This window comes from Pyrus communis, chromosome 6 (assembly GCF_963583255.1).
Source record: "Pyrus communis chromosome 6, drPyrComm1.1, whole genome shotgun sequence".
In the NCBI taxonomy this organism is placed as follows: Eukaryota; Viridiplantae; Streptophyta; class Magnoliopsida; order Rosales; family Rosaceae; genus Pyrus; species Pyrus communis.
Genome location: NC_084808.1, coordinates 23,230,192 through 23,255,755, shown reverse-complemented (window position 1 = coordinate 23,255,755; position 25,564 = coordinate 23,230,192). Strand labels below are relative to the sequence as shown.

Genomic DNA, 25,564 nt, shown 5'->3' with positions numbered 1-25,564 from the left:
TATTTAAATTCCGATAAATTTTGAAAAATCACTAAATCAATACATGAAACACATGAAACACTACGGAAGAATATGAAAATCATGATAGAGATGTATAAACACAAAATCCATGAAACACACAAAACACACATGAAGCACATACAAAAGACATGATAGAGATGTATAACATACCAAACATGTGAAACACATAACACACATGAAATACATACAAAACACATGATAGAGATGTATAACACACCAAACATGTGAATCACATGACACACACGAAACACAGACCAAATACATACAAAACACATGAAACGCATGAAACACAAACCTACACACATGAAACGCAAACCTTCAATCATCCTCTATATAAACACAAGTTGAATATCAAACCATCACACAACATATTCACCAATCTTTCAACTTTCTAAGTGTTTTTGTTTCCTAAAAATCCTCAATATCTCATCAATGGGTGATAGAAGAAGGCGTAGCTTGGCAATGTAGATGACACAATACCATGCAAGCCTTGACAATGCGGATGCAGAAATGAACAACGCAGAAGCTGAATTTGCAAACTCGCTTATGCAATATCAGCACCAAGCTGACTATCATGGGGCGTTCATTTGTGCAGCATGATAGAGAAGAGTGTCATGACCGAATGATGAAAGATTATTTCATCGAACGTCCGAGATATCCTGCTCATGATTTTTGGAGGCAGTTTCGGATGAGGGGAGAGCTTTTTGAAAGCATCTTGAATGCAATTGTCAATCATGACCACTACTTTGCAAGGAAGATAGATGTCGTAGGCCGACAAAGTTTATCACCTCATCAGAAACTCACATCTGCATTTCTAATGCTAGCTATGGGTGATCTGCAGACTCAACTGACGAGTATTGCCGACTTATGTAATGTGAAATCCCATTCCTGGATTTCACTGTTGTTATTTACATATTTCGTACTCGCAAGATTTTATAGTATTTTTGCGAATTTAAAATAATTTTAGATATAAAAAAAAAAAATAAAAAAAAAAGAAGAGAAAAGATAAAAGTTGCCGGATGACAGCAAATGAGAGAGGGGATGAAAGTTTTGGGAGGTTCAGTCAAGGGGAAGAAGAGAGAGGAAGAAGGTTGCCAATGAGAAAAGAGGAAAGGAGAAGAAAGAAGGGGAGGGGAAGGACACCAGATCCCTTGCCCAGTTTTCTTCTTTGACCCGACCCAACGGGATTCATGGAATCTGATGATTTTCTTGTCATTTTTTTTTCAGAAAATCAGGGCAAACCACTACCTAGAAACAACTCCCTAGCCTTCTTTCTTCCATTTTCACCCAAAATTAGAAGGAATTTGGTGGTAATTTTGGGGAAAAACAGACGGTGGTCCGTGTGGGTGTATGACGGCGATCCACAGACCATGAAGCTAAGTCAACCAATTACCACCACCAATAGGCTCCCCTCAAACTCAGGAACAAATTCCAAGTAGTGGTGGAGGTGTCGGAGCGAGTATGGAGGTCGAATCGAAGCACACCCAACTCCAGGGTTCTGGCGGTTCGTGGGCGATTTCAGGTGTTTTTCGGCCGAATTGGACTTTGGCCCAGGTATGAAATTTTCTCCTATCACTGAGATCTACTTGGTTGTAAAATTTGGTAATTTTTGGAAATAGTTGAATTTTCAGGCAAGTCAGGGCGGCCGACTGCCATGTGTGGCGGCTCGTGGGCCGATACCCCACCTGACCTTCCTAGACTAATTTGGATACCATAATTCCTTATGTGATGTTCAATTGATGAAATCTCGTCGTATGACTATAGTTTTGATAGAGACCGCCACTTGGACATTATATGAATTGACAATCCGACCGTTGGATTGGCACCAAATTTAAGTACGTAATAGTACATAATATTTAAGGATATTAGGAACTGATAGATTTGGAATCTGAAGTATGGAGTTTCCTGGATTGGTTTTCTAAGTTTGTAAAACTAAACGTCGGACACCATGTAATTTTAGCAATTGGAGGATATCCGACCGTTGGATCGTTCTGAAATTTTAAGTTATTGTTCTAGAAAATTAATGAGACCCTTGGGAAATTATGGATTAGAAATATGATAGGCAGATCTTCCGGATTAGATTACTAGGGTTGTGGACCCTACCCTCGACCTTGATTGACGGTTGACTTTTTAGTCAACTAGCTGAATTATTCTAGCGTGTTGTTAATCTTAGAATTTTGTTGAGACTCCATGGAGCTTATTGGGCTCAAATGATGACGTGTCTTCCTTGATTGATGTGCACCTCGATTTACGTAGTGATGGCATTACATTGTGATATGCTTGTTTATTTTGTGTGATTTGACTTGTGTATTGAACTTGTTGTGGCATGTGGTTAATTTGTATGTTTAGCTTGATGTGATGGAATGTGAGTGACTCTAATATATGTGATATTGGTGATTACCCTGTTTTCGTAATTGTTATCCTGTGTGGATATGACTTGGTTTTATAAATATGTTTTCTATTGTATTGTTATTTTTTAATACTTAGTCATCAATTTATGTTAATGAAATGAGATTTGACGTATATATTTGATATATGGTTTGATTTGTATGATTGGCATGTTGTGATTAGATGTATATTGAATTGTTTGTGAAATGTGATGGCTAGTAGTGGACCGTTAACCTATTGTGATGGATATTGTTTCATATCGTTGAGCCTTCGCAAATGGAGTAACTTGATCCATGTCTTGTTTCTTCGAGCCGTTGTTATGCCTTCTACTCCGCGATTCCGTTGAGTGATGGTCCAAAAATCGTATCCATTGGGATTCCGATGAGTGATGGCTCGGAATCCCTTATACTCCATGATTCCATTGAGTGATGGTCCGAAATCGTATCCTGGTTTGGATTCCGTAGAAAGGTCTGGAATCCCCTTTGGTGTTTGATTTCGTTGAGTGGTCCGGAATCCCTTTGGTGTCTTGGTTCCGTTGAGTGGTCCGGAACCCAATGTTCGTGAATTTCGTTGAGTGGTTCGAAATCGCATCATTTGACTTGTTGGTTCCTTGGATTTGATATCAGCTTCAAAAATAGGCTTCGGCCAACTGTGTCGCTCTAGCCTTCCAGTTTGGATATGATATGTGTTATTGATTGATGTGATTGTGGAATAATGTTGGTTGTGTTGTTGTCATTATGATTAGACTCGTTGATCATTGTGGCTAGAGGATAACATTGTGCTTCGTTGATTGTTCTTTGAGATGTTGCATATTATGGATTTAGGTATTATGTGAAACATAGTGATTTATATGAAGGATGAATTGAAAAACATATATATGTGTGGGAATAGAACACCTGCGTGCATGACAAGATGATAATTGTGTTTGGTTTATGGTTGATGTGTAGTGTGGTACCTTATGTTTTCTGCTAGAAGTATTTTACGAAAAGATTAGAGTTTGACGAATGGTGAACTACGAATGGCTTGATCCCTATTTAGGGTATGTAGGCAGTCTAACGAGGAGGTTAGATGCAGCCATAAAGTATATGAAAATTACTACGCAATTCAAAACTTGAGTTATGTTTTGCCATATCCCGGAAGTGAGGTATGTTAGCGATACGGGTATTTGGTGACGTCACGTGTCGATCTTGGACATATGTCGGGATCAGGACGTGACATGTAAGGTAATTGAAGCCATATATGGAGCCACATGCCTCCGCAAGCCAAATCGTGCAGATTTGAAGAGGCTAATACGCAAGGCAGACAAAAGAGGCTTCCCTGGCATGATAGGAAGTCTCGATTATATGCATTAGGAGTGGAAGAATTGTCCTACTGCTTGCGCTGGCCAATTCAAGGGTCGTCAAAACAAGCCAACCATCGTGCTTGAGACTGTGGCATCTTACGACACATGGATTTGGCATGCATTCTTCGGCGCTCCTGGATCAAACAATGATATCAACATTCTTTGATCTTCTCCTTTGTTCGATGATGTTGTCAATGGATGGGCACCATAATGAAGGTACAAGGTAAATGGTAATAGGCATGAGCTAGGTTACTACTTAATTGAAGCTATTTATCCTAGTTGGCTATCTTTGTAAAAAGTTATTCTCATCTCGATAGTGCGAAGAAAAAATTATTTTCGCAGAGGCAAGAGTCTTACAAGAAGGATGTGGGGAGAGTGTTCGGGATCCTACAAGCTCAATGGGCCATTGTTAGAGGGGTTGCACAATTATGGCATACCGAAGACCTCTATTTAATCACGATGACGTGCATAATTTTGCACAACATGATTGTGGAAGATGAGTACGTCGAAATTGAAGAAGATTTTGACGAAGATGTGGATGACGACCAACCAACACATGTGAGAGCTATGACAAGAGATGTTGAATATCTCGCTGCAATCACATATGAGAACCGATAGGATAGGGTCACATTGAGTGAGTATATGAGACGTTTAAATAGAATTCAAGCTCCTCAAGGTCATGACACACTCCGCAAAGGGTGGAGATACTCTCAGGGTAACAACCTACATTATATTCATCATTCCTTGGGCATGCATGCATGCATGCAATTGTTCCATCTGCTTTGTAAATATCCTTCAAGATATAGTTTGGGAAGTCCAATTGTTATACAATTATTATACAAACTGGTGAGACGTGGTTCTTTCATATCCCTATTTCTGAAAACAACGCTTTTTTTTCTTAGTACAACTCCAAACTAGCTCTTAAGGTGGCGTACCGTGACTTGAAGAAAATGAAGCCCATGCATTTGAATTCTTAACCAAAAGGACATGGAAAACACGGAGAACACGGTGAACATGAGTAATGTGTACAAAGGAAAAGGACACGAAGAGAATCAAAAGTATCTTTTGCCACAAGTCCATCATGTTGAGGAGCCGCCGGCGGCTTAATATTACTAAGCCGAAAACCCACCAGGTAGCAATCAAATTGAAAACCCACCACTCCTCCATCATGTTTTCTTTTTGGATTGACATTTAGATGATGAAACGTACAAGGGAAAAGGAGATTATAATGTTGTTGTTGCGGGTGGTAGAATGGTTAACAAACGATATTATTTACACTGAGAAGCAGAGGGTGAACTTGGCCTCACAATATGCTAGCAATAATATGGTTCAAATTATCATTTTGTGAGAATCAAATCTAAAACCTCTCACTTACAAGTGAAGAGAAATATAATTAGACCGTAGTACTAAATGACGACATAACTACTTTTTTGTTTAACTCAAAATTTATGTCGTTTTGATTTAACCCCTTATTTTGCAAAATCCTCCCACAGTACCTATACGTTTGGTATCAAAATTCCGCAAACAATACCCTATGCATTCGATATTAAAAACATTCGGCATCAAAACTCAGAGTCTATAAAATGGGTATCAAACCCACCACGATACTTTCATGAACAAAGATACAATACATTGAATGATCAACATGTAGCTAAGGTATTCTACCTCTAGTATAGAATCAAGTTCGATTGCGATAATTTACCTCTTGAACAAATATAATATCATATTTTATGTGAGCTTTCGAAAGATTGTGTTTGTAAATAAAAATTTCAAAATTCAAATTAAACAGTCTAAAATGGAAAATACTATCTACAACATTAATGATAAATGAAGCAGCAAATTCAAACTCGTATTAATGTAATAATGTGGCCTCGTAAAGGAGGTAGTGTATTGTTGGTCTTCTACAATTCAAAATTAAGGGCTGATTTGAAAATGTTTTTAAAATGGCTAAAAGTGTTTTTGGTGAAAATATTTTGAATCTAATCCTTAGTTAAAATGCAAGTGAATCCTGGAAACGCACTTAAAATGCTTCTTGCAACAAGCACATAACTGATGTTTCTTGTGGAAAGCACTCCAAGTGCTTTTGAAATCCAAAATCATTTCTCTAAAAGCGCTTTCAGTCATTTCAAAAATACTTCCAAATAAGTCCTAAATATATGAAAATAAAGTGAATTCTGGAAAAACACTTTAAAGTGCTTCCTGCAACAAGCACATAACTGGCGCTTCTTGTAGAAAGCATTCTAAGTGCCTTTGAAATCCAAAAACATTTCTCTAAAAACGTTTTCAGTCGTTTCAAAAATACTTTTAAATGAGTTCTAAATATATGAAAATGGTTAAATATTTGCCCAATAGCTATGGAAGGGCCGGTAAACTAGGTACAAAAACATAAGAAATTTGTAACCTATAATATCGTCGAACTCATCACCATTTAAATGGAAAGTTTTGCTTATGTGAAATGATGGTCAAAAGATTCAAAAGATTTAACGTGACTGGGATTTTTCCTAGAACACACGAGTGTACTTGGGGTTACATCAAACTGTCTAAATATTATTCTATAGTACCGCAAACCCTATTCCATATTGGACAGCACAGGAGGCAATGACTGGTAAAAAAGCATATTAGCCCTTATGGTTTAATGGAAAAATAAACAGATTCAAATTTCAATGGAGCTAGAGAGGGGAAAAAAACTACAATTTGCAAACAGCCAACGGCAGAAATGTCCGAATCTACTCAGAAATATTCGGCCGAAATTTTCGAACTTAATGTAAATCGTAGGTTCTGCGGAAATTTACGAATCTTTTATTCTGCTCACTCGCTTCGCTTTGTTATAAACAGTTTGGCATTAGGTTTTTTATATTGAACTTGGTGCATGTTGCAGTCATATTTAGAATAAGGATGTGATTGTGTAAATCCTAGGGAATTTGGGAAAGTATTATATATTCCTATTAGGATTAGATTACCTATAAAATGATGTAATTCTAAAGGGAAAGGTTTTACCCTTTCTACTACTATAAATAAAGGCACAATGAGGTGAATCAAACACACCTCACAATTAAATCAATCTCTCTTCTCTCTCAATATTGCCGAACCCCTCTCTCTCTCTAAACCCTAGATCGTTCAATCGAATAGGCCTACAACACGTTATCAGCACGATCTTGCCAGAAGCTGAGGAATTGACGCATCGTAGGAGGAGGCTATCATCCACCACATTCAAAGGCTTATTAGTTTTCTGCTAATCAGGTACACTTAAAATAAAGGAAGATATTTGAAACGTTCACGAAGCATGAAAACATTCCCCATGATGCATGAACCCCCTATGTTTACATTTTCCTTCCGATATATATATTGTATATGTTCATATATTTTTCAATATATATATATATATATATATATATTTGTTTCATGCATCGCACAATTAAATTATTATGTGGAATTTGTGAGTCAAATTGTACAAAATAAATTAGAAGCATATTTAGGGTTTCCTAAACCCTGGGGGTTTTTTTTTTTTTTTTTTTTTTTTTTTTTTTTTTTGAAAAAAAAGGGAAATTGGACATTGGATGGTACCACCTCTGCGGCACAACATCAGTAACAGCCTTATGTGCTTTGCTGCACCTACTTGGACCTCCAGGCCTTCGGCCTAATTGATTAGAATAGGCCTACAGCCCTAGTTCTATCATTGAGGAGGCCCGCAGCTTTCATGGATCCAGACCAAACCCATGGCAAGCCTTGCTTGCTGGGTCCTTGTCCCGCACGCATCCAGGCCCGCATACCTGCTCTCTCTGGTGCCAGCCCACTTGATTGGGCCTTGTTTCCTTGGGATCGCAGCACAAGAAGCCAGCCTATGCGGCTGGGCTCCCATTCGAACCCACATGCCAGCCCATGGGGCTGGGTTTTAATCCCCCGTGCATCACCCACAAGGCCAACACTTACTGGGCATTGTCCTATGCACCCCCTTCAACCCAAATTGAAACCAAGCTGCAGCTGGGGCTTCTCCCTCACCTATGTGGCCTGTAACCCACCGCCGAGGTCTTTTGGGCCTTGCCTTATACTTAAGGCACCCAAACCCATGCCACTTAACCCACAACACCAAGCCCAATATTATTTTGTGGCTATATTTTCGATCCAATAATATTATTTTGCTTCTACAATCGACCCGATATGGCCCGATTTATTGAATTAATTAAAAGTGACCTACAATCCATTAATCTGATAATGAATCCAAAATTATTAACCTGAAGATCACTTTTGGACATTAACAATTCAATAATTTATTTTTATACTTTGAACCGTCACATACTTTCGTAGTAATGAAGCTCTCACACTTGAGTTCCCGAAGAAACTCAAATCCACTATACTTAAATCAGCATATTGCATTCTGTGTTTCTTGCAGGAACCTCTCATTATGAACTAATTGTTCATAAAAACTAAATTGAACCTGTAATTTCAAATTTATGCCTTTGAAACCTGAAGTTTTCATTCAAAACATACCACATGAAACCTGTAGTTTTCATGCATAAATTAAACCACTACATGTTTATAGAACCTGTATGTTCTACGATATATGTCTATGGCTTACCATATGACTAATCACATTTTCTCCCTCCGTTTTAGGGACATGTCGAACTTGAACAAACTCGATTTCTCCACTCTAGAAGTATCTGGAAGAAGCTATCTGAAGTGGGTTCAAGACGTGAAGCTCCATCTCACTGCAAAGGGCATTAGAGCCATCATCGAGGCATCTATTGCCGACAAACCTGTTGATGAAGCTCAGAAGGCTACTGCAATGATCTTCATTTGAAGACACATCCATGATGCACTGCAGACTGAGTACCTCGCTGAGGAGGACCCACGCACCCTCTGGCTTACTCTGGCTGATCGTTTCAATCACCAGAAAGGCATATACTTGCCTGAAGTAAGACACGACTGGCAGCATCTTCGCTTCCAAGACTTCAAAACCATGAATGAATACAACTCTGAAATTTGTAAAATCCGTTCTTTGTTGAAATTTTGCAAAGTTGAACTAATCGAATCAGATCTCCTAGAGAATACCTATTCAACCTTCCATGCCACCAATATTGTCCTGCAGCAACAATATCGGGCATAGAAATTCACAAAGTTCTCTGATTTGATCTCTGTTTTACTTCTCGCTGAAAAGCAGAACCAGCTTTTGATGAAGAATCATCAAGCTTAACCCACTGGCTCGAAAGCAGCCATAGCCGACGAAATAACCGTCGTGGCCATGGTAATGGGCGGCAAGCCCAACCACGGGCCCAAGGTCAACAGAGTACCGCACCTAAGGGAAGAAATGTGACCCAGCAACATCCCAACACTCGCCCTTAAGACCCCAAACTTCAAGAACAAGGGCAAAGCTCCCGTTCAGGTTGCTTCTACTAAAATGGACATGTGTTATCGTTGTGGATCCAAGGATCATTGGTCATGCGTATGCCGAGTTTCCCTGAGGCCATTGCCAAGTATCGTTCCCGTCGTGAGTCTAACTTTGCACATGTGGATCATCTGGAAGATGCAACTACATCCATGGAGATATCGGACTTTTAGGAGGCATCATCGCCTATGGATGAATAAATTAGACATGTTTTTAGGGTGTTTAACCCCTAGTGGCCGAACCCACTAGGAGTGGCCGGCCCTCCCCCCCCCCTTATTTGTTAGGTTTATGGTTTAATTTTGAACAACTTTTCTATGTATTTGGAATAATTTGTTTGGTTTTGGTTTGTTTTGAATTATGGATTGTTAATTGAATGGATATTATTCTCTCGAATTGCTTAATTGAATGAATGGACTTATATTTTTGCATGTGACCAATTCAATCAATTTATTTCTAGGTATGTCTAGTGGGGAAGTTAGTTGTCTTGCAGATAGTACAACCACGCACACCATCTTGCATGAACGACACTATTTTACTAACTTAATACCCAAGAAAGCTCATTTGACAACTCTCTTAGGCCCATCCAACCTGATTGAAGGGTACAGAAAGGCATGTATCATGTTGTCTAATGGTACAATCTTGACCATTAAGGAGGCAATCTATTCTCCACGTTTTGGCAAAACGTTACTGAGCTTTAGAGATATTCGAGATAATAAATATCATCTTGAAACCACTGAAGATCATAGTTCTGAATTTCTTTGTATCACTTTATACGAATATGGCCAGAAACATATTCACGAGAAGTTGGAACGTCTGCCGAGTGGGTTGTACATCATAACCATTCGCGGCATAAAAGCCCACAGTGTGGTCGGCCCTATGCCTGAGTTCCAGGACACTTTGTTGCTTTGACATAATCGTTTTGGACATCCTGGACGTGACATGATGCATCGTATCCTCAAATATTCTCACGGGCATAAGTTACATCCCTATGTTGGATTTCTGTCATGCAAAGCATGTTCTTTATGGAAGTTGAATATTCAACCCTTCCATACAAAGATTATTCACGATCCCCCTAAATTTCTTTAGAGGATTCAAGGGGACATTTGTGGACCTATCCAACCAACATGCGGACCATTTAAATATTTTATGGTGTTGGTTGATGCATTGACAAGATGGTCACACATTTGCTAAACTCCTAGCTCAAATCATTAAGCTAAGAGTTCACCACCCTGATTATCCGATTAAGTCGATTCGACTGGATAACGTTGGAGAGTTTACATCACAGACTTTTAATGATTATTGCATGTCAGTAGGGATTGATGTGGAACATCATGTGCCCCATGTTCACACCCAAAACGGCCTGGCAGAAGCTTTCATAAAGCGCCTTTAATTGATAGCTCGGACTTTGGTTATGAGAACCAAACTGCCGGTATCTGCTTGGGGCTATGCAATATTACACACAACTATGTTGGTCTGCCTAAGGCCCACCGCTACCTAACCACATTCACCGTACCAGTTGGTCATTGGATAAGAGCCTGACATCTAGCATTTACGGGTGTTTAGGTGCACCACTTATATGCCAATAGCGCCACCACTACGTACCAAAATGGGTCCTCAGAGAAAAATGGGAATCTATGTCAGTTATGATTTGCCATCAATTGTTCGATACTTATAACCCTTGACAGGAAATCTCTTTACCGCACGTTTTGCGGATTGTCACTTTGATGAGACAGTCTTCATGTCGTTAGGGGGAGATAAGTATGCTAACGTTCCTATAGAATGCCGCGAATTGTCGTGGTATGCTCCCACTATGTCTCACTTAGATCCCCACACTGCCCAGTTTGAAACTGAGGTGCGATGAATTGTAGATCTTCAGAGCATTGCTTAAAGTATGCCGGATGCTTTTAATGATCTAGCAAAGGTGACAATATCACATATACCTGCTGCAAACACACCTGTAAGGATAAATGTACCCTGCGTATGTCAATTGCCCATCTAGGAAAGCTGGACCGTCCCCGAAGGTAGAGAGGCCACACCCTCCACACGACAAGGTACATTGGTAGCTAGCCAATTATTTGCTCCGACCCTGAAGCGTGGCAGACCCCCTGGTTCAAAAGAATTCACAACCCCAGAAAAGGAATATGGCACCAACTAGTGACCCTAGTTTGAATCTGACCATCGTTCACTCATCCGTTCCAACGCATAAGGTTATTCTAGATTACGGTGATACTTCAGATGAAACATGCCGGCCTCCTGAGATGCGAGATTTCAGTCCACTACACAGTATTGGATGAAGTTTGGAATAGGAATGAGATGATCGTCGACGATGCATTCGCGTACTCAGTGGCTACTGACATCATGCTTAGTGATGATATTGAATCACGTTCCATCGATGAATGTCGATGTAGAAACGATTAGTCAAACTGGAAACAAGTAATCCAGGTCAAACTCGATTCGCTCGCGAAACGTAAAGTGTTTGGACCTATTGTTCTTACATCACCACGTGTAAAGCCTGTTGGCTACAAGTGGGTTTTCATGAGAAAGCGTAATGAGAAGAATGAAATAGTGCGATACAAAGCACGCCTCATAGCGTAAGGCTTCTCTTAGCGCCTCGGAATTGATTATGAGGAGACGTATTCCCTCGTAATGGACGTTATAACGTTCCGCTACCTAATCAGTTTGGTAGTTTCTGAAAAACTGAATATGCAGCTTATGGACGTGGTAACCGTGTATCTCTATGGGGATCTAGATACGGAAATCTATATGAAAGTTCAAGAAAGACTTTCATTAACTGGTCCAAATAGTTCTAGACCACGAAACACTCACTCAATTAGGTTAAGGAGGTCACTCTACGGATTGAAACAATCCAGGCAAATGTGGTACAACTGTCTGAGTGAATATTTGACAAGTCAGGGTTATGTGAACAACGAACTATGCCCATGTGTGTTCATAAAGAAGTCATATTCCGGATTTGCAATTGTTGCAGTTTATGTCGATGACATGAACCTCATTGGGACTCCCGCAGAGCTTGAGGAAATTGTTGCACACCTGAAATCGGAATTTGAGATGAAGGATTTTGGGAAAACTCGATACTATCTCGGCCTAGAGATCGAGCATTGTTCAGATGAAATCCTAATACATCAATCGAACTACACCCAAAAGGTGTTACGTCGTTTTAATGAGGATAAAGCGAAGCCTTCAAGTAAACCCATGGTCGTTCGGACTCTTAATACTAAACGAGATCCCTTCCGTCCAAATGAGGATGAGGAAGAGATTTTGGAACCTGAAGTTCCTTACCTAAGTGCAATTGGGGCTTTATTATACTTGGCTCAGTGCACTAGACCCGACATTTCCTTCGCTGTGAATCTATTGGCTAGATACAACAATGTGCCCACATGTAGACACTGGAATGGTGTTAAAGACATTTTCCGCTACCTCAAAGGTATTACGGATTTAGGATTGTTCTATACCTGCGAATCTCCGATTGTTGCCACCCCTTATAGCTCTCAGATCATTATTTGTAATTGAATTTAGTATGTAACTTATGTAGTTGTTAAAGGACTCTTGTATCCATTAGGACACTTGGTATGTGAAGTCTTATTCGTTCGATGAGAATTAAAAACTTCACACATATATAATTAGTTGTGAATCATGTGATTTTCTTGATTCCAACCTTGTGTGATCATGCGGTCAAAGAGGTCGATTCTTCTAGAAGTGATATGCCAAACGATGTCGTATTCCCATGGCATTGATCTTCTTAAGCATAAGAAAATAGTCAGCCAAGATTAGCTTCCCAGCCTCTTCCGTAATACCCCGCACTTCCTTATACTCTCAAGCCATCTCACTATTTGGGTTCGCCAAGTCCACAGAGAATACCATACGCGACATAAAGTTGAGCGGAGTTTTGAAAGCGACACTTCCAACATCAACCGTTTACTTTTTACAATGCCTTCGTTAACCTCATATATGAGCTCTTGAACTTTTACGTGACATTTGGCGTCAGAGAAATTCGATGGCAAACAAGTGAAAGTTACATATTTTTCGAAGGTATTTCCATGCCGCTGAAATCGGTAGCCAGGGCATACCGCACTTAGTACCAGTTTGGCACAACTGAAATTATAAAAAAAAGTAGCTATGAAAAAAAGTTGGGGACTAAAATATGTGTGTTGTAAATGTAAAAATAAGTGCTTTTTTTTCAAAGTTCTAGCCAAAATAAGCTGAAAAATGGAAGCAGCATTTTGCTGCTTCTCAAAACCAACTTTTTTTCAAAGTAGGCGGATGAACAGTAAAGTTTAATGAAACTTTCTTATACCCAGTTATACCTTCTTTCTCCACTATTCTGCCGCAAAATTTCTTTCCCTTCTCTTTCTCTCATCTCCCTCTCTCTCGTACATGTTCTACTTCTCTCAGTCGTCAGGTAGTCAGGTGCTCTCTCTCTATCTCTGCTTGCAGATTCCCATGGTAAAGTTTTATTCTTTATTTTTCAATATTTCCATTGAAAATAATTAACTTTACTCTTGCTGCTCGCTCTCGTTGGCGGATATATAATTTTGTGACGTCTACCTCTAGATAACCAGAACCTAAAACGCAAATCCAAAGCCATTTAGTTCCTATAATTCGCAATCTCACATAGTTTTCGGGTAAGTCTGCACTGCACTGCATCCTCGCTCTTATTTTGCTTCTATGTCTGTTTTTAAAATAATTATTAGTATGAATTTGTGAGCATATTGATAAAGTTTATTTGTTTAGGTGTTTTGGTTGGACTTGACAGAGAATAGAGAGGACTTTTGGAGTGTGTTTTACGGCTTCAAGGTTGTGCAAAATGCATCATCATTGATTTCATTAAGTAGATGAATGTTTGTAGGGTATGGTTTATTGTCGTAACCCATACTTGTTTAAAGAGTGATTGACAAGAGGCTTAACAACCATTTCAGCCTTACTACTCTAGATTGAATCCTAGCCCTTCATTTGGGTATTAAGTGATCTAATATGGAGTGTACATTTGTCACTCACACACTCACACATACATTTAAACAAAAAAACTAGCCATTTGAGGCTTTAACCCTTCATTTCTTCTTTCTCCTTCGATGCAGACAACATCCATGCTCGGGAGCTTATTGTTGCCTTCGATCCCTCGACTCCAGGAGCTGTTTAGCTTCCAACACTCCCTTCTAAACTGCTTTTGGGAGTCATTCCAAGCAATCCCTTTAGGTAATTAAATCTCATATTCGATAATGCTTTTGTGAAAATGTCTGCGATCTAATTTTCTGTGCTGCAATAGATTAGCTTGATTGTGTTGTCCTGCAATGCCTCTTTGATGAAATGATATCTTCTTTTGATGTGCTTTGTTCTCTGATGAAATACTGGGTTTTTTGTCATGGCGATTGCAGAGGTGTTGTCACACAGAAGCAGTATGGCATCAACTTGCAATTCCCCAAAGTCTTTAAGTATGAACCTTAGCCAAATAGCTTGAGTTGTAGCTTTTGATGCACTCACATAATTTGCCTCACCTGTGGACAGTGCAACACTTTGTTGCTTTACAGAGGCCCACGAGAAAACCCCTAAACCAAAAGTGAAAGCATAGCCCAATGTGCTTTTGCTATCATCTTCACTGCCACCCCAGTCACTGTCACAAAATCCAGTTAGGATAGTTGACGTCCCCATTTCATACTTGATCCCATAATCAAGTGTTCCTTGCATATATCTTAGAACTCTCTTTGTTGTCCCCATGTGTATCTTGCTAGGATTCTGCATAAACCTAGAAAGTAGGCTTGTTGAGAACATTAGATCTGGCCTTGTTGCAGTTAGGTACGATAGACTACCAACAATGCTTTTGTAGAGACTAACATCTACAGGTTCACTTCCATTATCTTTCTTAAGCTTCTTATTTGCAATTAGGGTGTAGAGACAGGTTTGCATCCCTTCAGCCCAAACTTTTCAAGTAAAGTTTCAGCATACTTCCTTTGATGAATAAATATGTTATTTGCTTCTTGAATTACCCCAATGCCAAGAAAATGATGCAAGATGCCTAGATCAGTCATCTCATACCTCTTCATCATCTATTCTTTGAACTTTTCAATCATTGCATCATCATTTCCAGTGTAGACAACATCATCCACATAGATTGAGACAAGGAGTGTCTTGTTGTTGCTTCATGTCTTGGTGTAGAGTGTAGCTTCACTAAAACTTTTCTAAAATCGTTTCTTAGTGAAATAGGAATCAATCTCACTGTACCAAGCTCTTGGAGCTTGCTTTAGGCCATATAGTGCCTTCCTTAGCTTGTACACCTTCTCTGGAAAATCTTAACTTGTGAGCCCTTGAGGTTGTTCGACAAACACCTCTTCTTCTAGCACTCCATTTAGAAATGTAGATTTGACATCCAATTGATGCAACTTCCAACCCTTCTTAGCTGTTAGGGCAATCAAGGTCCTTATAGTGTCTAACCTTGCTACTGGAGCAAATGTTTCATTGAAGTCTACACCAGGCTTCTGTGAGTAGCCTTTAGCTACCAATTTGGCCTTGTTATTTTGCATAGAACCATCTAGGTTGAGCTTCACTTTGTACACTCATTTCACACCAATCACAGGCTTGTCACTTTGTCAATTTACAAGTTCCTAAGTGTCATTTTTCTCAATCATTTCAAGTTCTTCCTTCATTGTTTTCTTCCAAGCTTTGTCTTTCTTAGCTTCTTCATATGATTCTGGTTCCACTACACAGTAGTTACATGTAGCGTAAATCTCATCTAAGCTTCTCAACCTCACTGGAGTTGAACTTGGAGTTGTTATTTGTGATTAACTTGGTTGCGGACTCATGCTTGCTTGTTGTGGAGTCCCTTGTATGTCACCATTCTCTGTGACTTTTTCTTGAGCTGAGGTCTTCATAGGCTTCCTTGTTTGCCTTTTGTTGATGTTAAGTTGTAGAGAGACACTGTCATTCTCTTCTACCCTTGTTTCCTAGTTCCATGTTGAGTCTTCATCAAAGATAACATCCCTTGATAGGATTATCTTTTGAGTTGACAAATTGTAAACTCTGTACCCTTTCTCGCTGGTTCCATAACCCATAAAAACACCCTTGTTGCTTGATTTCTCCAACTTGTGCTTTAGTTGTTGAGGAATGTGAGTATAGCACACTGAGCCAAACACCCTCAGATGCTTCACATAAGGCTTCATTCCACTGAACACTTCAAATGGTGCCTTCTTATCCAATGTTTTAGTAGGGCACCTATTTAATAGGTACACTGAGGTGTTCACGGCTTCACCCCAAAATATATAGGGCATGTTCTTCTCATGCATCATAGACTTAGCCATTTCAACTATAGTCCTATTCTTCATTTCTGCAATCTCATTCTGTTATGGTGAATATGCCACAGTGAGTTACTTCTCCAATCCCACATCTTCACAGAATACATTGAACTCATGTGAGGTGTACTCACCTCCCCTATCACTTCTCAGTCTTTTGATTTGATATCCATTTTGCAATTCCACCATTGCCTTGAACTTCTTGAATATTGTGAATACCTCATACTTGAACCTCATGAAATACACCCAACACATCCGTGAGTAGTCATCAATGAAGGTTAGGAAATACCTGTTTCCACTGATTGTTGTTGTTTGCATTGGTCCACACATATTTGTGTGAATCAATTCGAGTGGCTTTATTGCCCTCCAAGCCTTTCCAGCTTCAAATGGATCTTTGTGATGCTTGCCAAACACACCCTTCACAGGTTTCATTGCATTGATCCATTCTTGGTATACTTTACACCATTTCATGCTTTTGCAGATTTTGTAAGCTTGTCATGTTTAAATGACCAAACCTCTTGTGTCATAGCTTCTTAGAACCTGTCACGCTTGTTTTCCTTGCCACTTCCTCTAGGTACTTCAGCATAAGTGGAAAGCTTCTGTTTTTCACTTCCACTCTAGTCACTAGGTTTGATAGGGATCTGTCATCACAGATCTCGACCACAGTTCCCCCAAAGAGTAATAAATAGCCATGCTCCATCATTTGACGCACACTAAGTAGATTCTCATCAAATCCAGGCACTAGCATCACCTCCCTTATGCATCTTCTTTTTTTTCTTGGTGTTAATGACCAGAGTTTATCTTCCAATGGCTTTGACAATGTTACCATCTCCTATTTTCACTTTTTCTGTGAAGTTTGTATCAATATCAATGAGTAATGACTCATGTGCAGCCATATGGTTGTTGCAGTCACTGTCAATGTACCACACTTTATTGTTTTTCTCTACTTTTGCACTGAAAGCACAAAACACATTTTCTTCTTCTTCCACTTGATTTGCACAGTTCACTTGCTGCACATTCTTTGATTTACAATCCTTCATGATGTGCCTAAACCTGTTACATCTGTGGCACCTAGGCTTGTCCTTGAACCAACACTCTCCAAGATGGAATTTGTCACACTGCTTGCATTGCCGCTTAATTCTTGGACCTTCATTTGAGTAGCTGCCTTGGTTAGGTCTAGGGTTTTGATACCCTTTTCCTTCCCATTTCTTGTTCTTGCCCTTCCACTGTGGTTTTTTTTGTTGCTTGCACTAGCTTGACTACTAGATCCAACATTGAGTGGTTGAAAAGCTTTCTCATGTGCAAAATCAACATGCCTCTCGAGCCTTTGGTCAAAAGCTCTTAAAGATGCCATCACATCTTGCACACTAAGAGTTTCAGTGTCTTTGGTTTCTTCAATGACACTCACTATTGAATCATAGGGTTTAGTCAAACTAATCAACAGTTTCTGGACAATTCTTTCATTAGGCAGTTCCTCACCATATGTTTTCATTTTGTTTACAGCATCAAATAGCCTAGTAAAGTAGTCTTTTAACAGCTCATTCTCCCTCATTCTTGTATACTCAAAATCTCTTCTAAGGGATTAAAGTTTTACCTTTCTGATTTTGGTGTCTCCTCTGTACTCTTGTTGTAAAACTTCCTAAGCTCCCTTTGTACTCTCTTCATTTGATATCCTCGGGAAAATGGAGTCTGAGACAACACCTTGGATGATTCCAAGTGCTCTAGTAGTTCATACCCGTATCGACCTCCATCTCAAGTAGTTCATACCCGTATCGAACCATATCCCATAGATCATAGGACTTGAAAATGGTTGTCATTCTTATTCTCCAAAAGTCATAGTTCTCCCTATCAAGGATTAGAGCTTTTAGCTCACTGCTACTGCTGGATCCCTTCATTTGCAGGGTTGTTTGTTGTTGAGGACACTACACAAGTGCTCCCAAAGATCTCAACTTGCACAGATTACACCCAGAAAGTTGTAAGATCAGAAACTAAGCTTTGATACCATGATAAAGTTTGTTTGTTTAGGTGTTTTGGTTGGACTTGATAGAGAATGGAGATGCCTTTTGGAGTGTGTTTTACGGCTTCAAGGCTGTGCAAAATGCATCAACACTGATTTCATTAAGTAGGTGAATGTTTATAGGGTATGGTGCATTGCCATAACCCATACTTGTTTAAAGAGTGAGTGACAAGAAGCTTAACAACCATTTCAGCCTTACTACTCTAGATTGAATCCTAGCCCTTCATTTGGGTTTTAAGTGATGTAATATGGAGTGTACACTTGTCACTCACACACTCACACACTCACACATACATTTAAAGAAAAACCTAGCCGTTGGAGGCTCTAACCCTTCATTTCTTCTTTCTTCTTCGATATAGACAACATCCATGCTTGGGAGCTCCTTGCTGCCTTCGATCCCTCGATTCCAGGAGCTGTTTAGCTTCCAACACATATCTGGTGAGTTTCGATACATGAAACGCAATTGGTGGTTGATGTGAGGAGTTTCTTTTGTTAAATTCCTGCAGTGGCAGTGCCAAGTAATTGATTTTGTTGCTCACATTGCATTCAGAATTTCTTATCTTATTGTTTTCTTTGTTTCAATCTTTATATATTTACCGGATACCGCAGTTGCTCATTTAGCTTTGTGTCCTTACATATTGGTTTACGAAAGTTATTATTTGAAGTTGTTGTATCATTGATGTTAGTTGGACTGAATTTCGTATCTCAAGTCTTCTATTGTTTCCAACTTTATACTTAATTGGAATTGGAACCACAGTTGCGATTGCTAAGCTTTGAAGAATCTTACAAATTGTTTTTGGACATTTCAGAGTAATAAACTTGTACTGTGAATAGAGACAAATGATGTCCGAAGTGATTAATTGCCTCTCACTTGAGGGTCAACTTGCAAAATTAGAATTAGTGGGATCAAAAGCATTTCAACTTCTTCAAGGGACATTAATCCCTGCTACCAGGTGAGTTACGGAGAGGATTTCATTGACTTAACCAAGTAATGAGGTTAAAGATGGCTAATTTTGTTGTCTGGCTGAATAGGACTAGAGATAATTCTTGGAAATTTGATGAATGCATCTAATTAGACTAAAATATTTCAATTGAAGTAGTTTGTCATACTGATTAATATTTAAGATAAAGTTTATAAATATTTTTCTTTTGAAAATAAAGTATATTCAGTAATTCACATTTATTTGTTAAGAAAATTAAATTAATGGCACATCTAGTATTATACCATTTTTGGTCATTTCACACAGTCATAGTTGTTTTACATAAAAGTTTACCAAACACTATAATACTGTTTTTTCTTTCCAAAAGCACTTTTACTAAAAAGTTTACCAAACACTTTGCTACTTTATTTCACAGCTGTTTATTCTCACAGCACAACAAAAACAGTTTTTTTTTCAAAGCACAGCAATACCAAACCAAACCTTAGCATGGTCACAGGCTTGGATGGCATCGGGATGGTTTGGTTGCAGAAGAATTGATCATGGGTTTGGAGGACATCTTTAGCTACGATTGATGAAGAAACTACAACAGTCGTTGTTTGTCCAAGTTGCAAAGGCATAATGCTACTCTTACTTGTACAAAAACGAGACACTGTTTGTTGACAAAGAACAGTTCATTACTTGTACAAAAATGCTATTTTTATTACAATTTTCATACCAAATTTGTACAATATATCCCATAAAGATAGAATCTACATGTATTGATAGACCTTATCTCTATTAGATATACAAATATGATTAAAAAAAAAATGTAACAAGTGTTGCATCACTTGTAAAAATCGCTTTTGTAGACTAGGTTTTAAACTCCAGTTGGAGTTCTTGGGCTAGATTTGTGAATATGGTGCCTACTCCTATACAAGAAGGGCATTCGGGCACACTTACAGAAAGTTACAAAATATCAATGGGGAGTCTCACAAGCAAACGTGAAATTTTTATTTTTTTATATAAGCAAATATTCTACACTTAATATTTCTAAGTTATAAAGACCAGATTCGAACTCGGATGCAAATCATTTCTCTAACTAATTTGGCTAAATTTAGGTATAATCTACAAGCATGATTCTTATTTAGATTCTAAAAATTATATGGTACGGACTTGAAATAGATATCAAGCTGGGTTCTTCTATAACATGGGCACAGCTTTGAGAGGCTGAGCTTTTTGTAAGGTAAGGCCAAACTTCTGATCCATGTTCATAGTCTCTAGTGTAACTCCATCTTCAAGCTTCCAATTACTGAAACAGTTAATAAGCGAACCCAACATCAAGTTCACCATTCTCACTGCCAATGGCATACCAGGACACATTCTCCTCCCACCACCAAACGGAATAAGCTCAAAATTCTTGCCGGTAAAATCAATTTCCGATCCCAAAAACCTCTCTGGCATGAACGAGTCTGGGTTGTCCCAAATGCCAGGGTCTCTTCCTATGGCCCATGCATTAACAAACACTTGTGCACCTTTTGGTACAACGTACCCGCAGATCTCAACATCTATTTCGGCTTTTCGGGGAAGTAGTAAGGGTGCTGCTGGGTATAGACGGAAGGTCTCCTTGATTATTGCTTGTAAGTAAGGGAGTTGACCAATGTCGGATTCCTCAACCAGTTTTCCTTTTCCGATGGTCTGCTTCAGCTCCGCTTGGGCTTTGAACAATTTTTCTGGGTTGCGGAGTAGCTCAGCCATTGCCCATTCCAATGTGGATGACGTTGTATCTGTTGCCGCAGCAAATAGATCCTGTAATGAACGAACAAAAGTGGAAGTCACTTGTCCCACTTATACATATTGAAGAAGCACTATAAGAAAAATGCGTATGCAACAACCCTAAAAGATCACGTAATTTGTATGTAACAAAATCAAAACCGTGGCAATGTACGCACTATGATCAGCACTTAGAGATGTTCACAAGATCTTCCCTGAGCTTGATGCTATAATAAATAATAGTGTTGATGATGGACAAGTAAAAAATCAAAAACTACTTATATCAGCTCACCCTATCATATTTCTAGATGAAATTTGTGTGTTTACTAGAGAAATAATACACTAGATGATCAATTTTAGACAACACACAACGCTAATAATTACCTAGTGACAACTCGCACATAATTCTTATTTACCTCGGAGCAATTTTCAGTATGAACATATTATCAATTCAAAGAATAAGTTCACCAAGATCAAGAACAACGAAGCTAGCAGAAAGTAGACAACTAACCAGGAACAGATGTTGAGTTTCATCCATGTCCATATCCTCATTTTTCTTTTCACTAAGGTTTATCAGGGTATCTAACATATCATTAGTCATGGCATAATCAAGCTCTTTTCTTGATTCAAACCGTTGCATCATCAAGCGATCAAAGATGTCAAACATCTTCCGGTAGTAACCGGTCTGACGGCGTCGTATCCCCTGGGGATCAATCCTTTTCAGCACAGGAAAATAGTCAGCCAAGTTAGGTTTCAAAGACTCTTCAAGAATACTCCATACCAGCTCCTTGAACTCTCTCGCCCTAGCACTGTGTGGGTCCACTAAATCCACAGAGAAGATGGTACGCGATAGCAAATTGAGCGTAGTTTTGAAAGCAGCCCGTCCGATATCAACCACCTCACCTTTTACAGCGCTTTCATTGACGTCGGATATGAGCTCTTGCACTTTCAGGTGACGGTTGGCTTGGTTGGCGTCGAGAATTTTGGTGGTGAACAATTGCGAGTTACATGTTTTGCGGAGGTTTTTCCATGTAGCTGAAACCGGTATCCACGCCATGCTGTACGTGGAATGTTGACAGGCTTGGAGCGCATCTGGGACGGTTCGGTTGCAGAAGAGTTGGTCATGGGTTCGGAGGACTTCTTTGGCGACGGTTGATGAAGAAATTACCACGGTTGTTATTTGGCCGAGATGCAAAGTCATAATTGGGCCATAACGTTGTGAAAGCTTGGTGAGAGAGAGATGGGGTTTGTTGCCAAGCTCTAAGAGATTGCCAATGAAGGGAAGTGGGTTTGGTCCTGGTGGAAGCCTTGTGGTATCTAATGATCTTCTTCCAAGCGAATAATAGAGGGTGTGAATTGAGATCCATGCAACCATTAGACCTAGTAGTATGCAACTCAAGAAATCCATTTCTTCTCCCAATCTGTAAATTTTGCCACAATTGAGAGGACATAAATACATCTTTTCATTGGGGATATGTATCTATATATATGAATGGGACCAATTTACTTATCGTATTTTACTCACATAATGACGTAGAATGTAAGGTTTAGATCTTAACAAGTACTGCCACATCATTTTGGTGAATAAATTAACCTACTTAGTATTTTCAGTAAAAAAATTTCACTTGCTATGTTGTTAATTTAAAGCTGGTTTGACATTAGTGAAATTCTTTTATAAGTAGTTTTTAAAAAAATCGAGGCTAAAATTGTATTTGGTAAAACAACGTTTTTTTTTTTTTCATAGCATATCAACTCCAAACTAGTCCTTGAAGTGGGGTACCGTGGCTTGAAGAAAATGAAGCCAATGTATCTGAATTCTTAACCAAAAGGACATGGAAAACACGGAGAACATGAATAATGTGTACAAAGTAAAAGGACAGGAAGAACACGACATCAAAGGTATTTTTTGCCACGAGTCCATCATGTTGAGGAGCCGGCGGCGGCTTTATATTACTAAGCCGAAAACCAACCAGGTAGCAATCAAATTCATAACCCAACAGTTCTCCATCATATTTCCTTTTTCGATTGATATTTGATTGCTGAAGCGTACAAGGGCAAAAGGAGATAAATACTGAGTTTGTAATGCTATGTTTTGATTTGTATTTAAAGTTAAATTATTGGAGTTAAATACTGAGTTTTATTTTTAAAGAACAAACTTATAAAGTGTACAATTACAAGGCACAAAGCATAAAAATTTATATTTGTAAATAGTAGTTGCCCTTGCTCTTGCATTTCTTTCTTCCAAACGCATAGACTTACGCAAAGGTAATTACTGTTCAGAAAAAATAGTAAGGACAATTTTATTGTCCTTGCCCTTCATTGCTTGCCTTCCACTAAAGGGTGGAGATGCTCTAAGGGTAACAGCCTACATTTGTTTGGACCTGATTTTACATTATCGGCTCGTGCAATCAAGGTCGTTGATGAACATAGCTCTCAACTGTTGGATGGCAGAATAGTTAACATAATTATTATTGAATGATATATTGTGGTTTTAATCATGATATTATCTTTTGATGGTGAATTATGTTGATGCAAGATAGATAAGAAGCAAACTATATCTCAAGCTTTGGGACTCTTATCTGGTTAAACAACAATTTGCGTGCAAGTTAAATGTTGGTCAGATAAGAGAACAAAGAGGTACAGATGAGATTGAATGGGTGTTTGACTGATGCCGTGCAAGAGTTGGATGGCATATGTTTTTGTCTTATCATGAAGTCTGTCAAATGATAAGTTTGATGGAAGATGGTCTTTAAAGTATCAGATTATATTGATATTAAAGGTAATTTATTATGCATGCATGGTTGTACCTGGACCAACATGATGGAAAAAGAGAAGTTTTAGTTGGAATAGGACGCATTCGTTTGGTCAGGCCATGCATGTGGAAAAGATATCTTTATTTCAAGGAAAATTGGGGGATATCGGATGGATAAGGCGGTTCCACACAATCTAATGGTTCAGAGTCAACGTAGCAGGCGATATTCTACACAGTTAGATAGGTGATTGGACTCTACAAAGTTATCAGGCCGTGTTAAGCAAAATACAACCACTATAAATACAGAGTCATAGACAACATTAAGGCCCTCCAATTCAACATACAAAACTGCCCTGCGCAAACTCTCACTCTACGCGAAACCTCTCAATAACCTTGAGATTTTTTTTTCGCCAACACACCTTCAGTTTGGATAAACAGCACTGTGAAGGCAACCGGTGACATCTTTAGTTTGGATAAACAACACTGTTGCCGTAGAATCAGCCGACCGTGGAGCACCTTCAGTTTGGATTAACAGCACTGCGTCGAGGCCGACTGGTTATCTATCCAAGTCTCAGTCAAGAAGGATTTTCGAGTCCTTATTGGCAGAAGTCATCTCATTAGCCTTCTCGGCGAAGTGAGGTGTTACAGGTTACTATATTCGGCACACTGAAAGCCGAATTTGATATTGAACTTCACAGAACTAGCAGCCTTGTCTTCAGGCTCTAGAACCCGAAGGTCGAGATGTGTTCCTTCCTCGGCCGCAGTCGCAAGATCAAGAAGTCAGCAGCACGCCTAACGCGACATCAACACATTTTACTCCTCGGCCGAGCTCGACCACGAGTTGGCACGCCCCGCACACAATCGAAAAACGTAGTTAGCTTATTAATTACTCGACCTACGCGCCACGTAGGCTTGGTAGTTTTTAGGGTCAACAACATTATATTCGCCATCCCTTGGCATGCACACATGCAATTGTTCCATCTGCTTTGTATATGTCCTTCAAGATATAGTTTAGGAAGTCAACTTGTTATACTATTATTATACAACTGGTGAAACGTGGTTCTTTCATAGATGCATCAAATGAATAAAGTGATACGATCTCTTCAGTATTTTGAAGACATTTAACGGAGCCAGATCCTTTCCGGATCTCAAAAATCTGAGCCCAATGACCAAATAATTCGGACCGTTGAAATTTGATCTAACAGCTACAATTATTATAACTTTTAGAGGGGCCCTCTGTACTTTTAGAGCGGCCCCCTATTTGTAGTCAAATTTCAATAGTCCGAATCATTTGATCCTTGGACTCAGAATTTTTTGAGTCCAGAAGATATCCGGGTCCACATTTAAAAGCCTTTTTGTGGACAATTTTTGTTGTGATGAAGAATTTTAAATTATTTTGATTGAGTTGGAGAAAATTTGAAATTTTTGTGTAGAAAACGAGTGCAATATGCAAAACTCTAACTGACCTAATACTCGTTTGTCGACAAAGAACAGTTCATTACTTGTAAGAATCACTTTTGTGGACTAGCTAGGCTGTAAACTTTCTATGGCTAGGTTCTAAAAAATGAAGGGGATGATTCGGCGCGCCTACTCCTCTACAAGAAGGGCATTTGGGCACACTAACAGAAAGTTAAAAAATATCAATGGGAAGCACTCAAAAGCATACATGGATT

At 39.1% G+C, this 25,564-nt stretch overlaps 2 protein-coding genes across 2 annotated transcripts; both read right to left on the bottom strand.

Annotated features, from left to right (window-relative positions):
• Positions 1 to 14,393: 14,393 nt before the first annotated feature.
• LOC137736260 (secreted RxLR effector protein 161-like) lies at positions 14,394 to 15,053 on the bottom strand. The gene has a single exon (XM_068475561.1). It carries the CDS (start codon positions 15,051 to 15,053, stop codon positions 14,394 to 14,396), a length of 660 nt encoding a protein of 219 aa, XP_068331662.1.
• Positions 15,054 to 20,367: 5,314 nt separating this feature from the next.
• LOC137738459 (geraniol 8-hydroxylase-like) lies at positions 20,368 to 22,605 on the bottom strand. The gene is made up of 2 exons (XM_068478087.1): positions 21,651 to 22,605; positions 20,368 to 21,175 (listed from the first exon to the last, which is right to left on the bottom strand). Exons 1-2 carry the CDS (start codon positions 22,596 to 22,598, stop codon positions 20,570 to 20,572), a joined length of 1,554 nt encoding a protein of 517 aa, XP_068334188.1. The 5' UTR covers positions 22,599 to 22,605; the 3' UTR covers positions 20,368 to 20,569.
• Between the last annotated feature and the right edge of the window lie 2,959 nt (positions 22,606 to 25,564).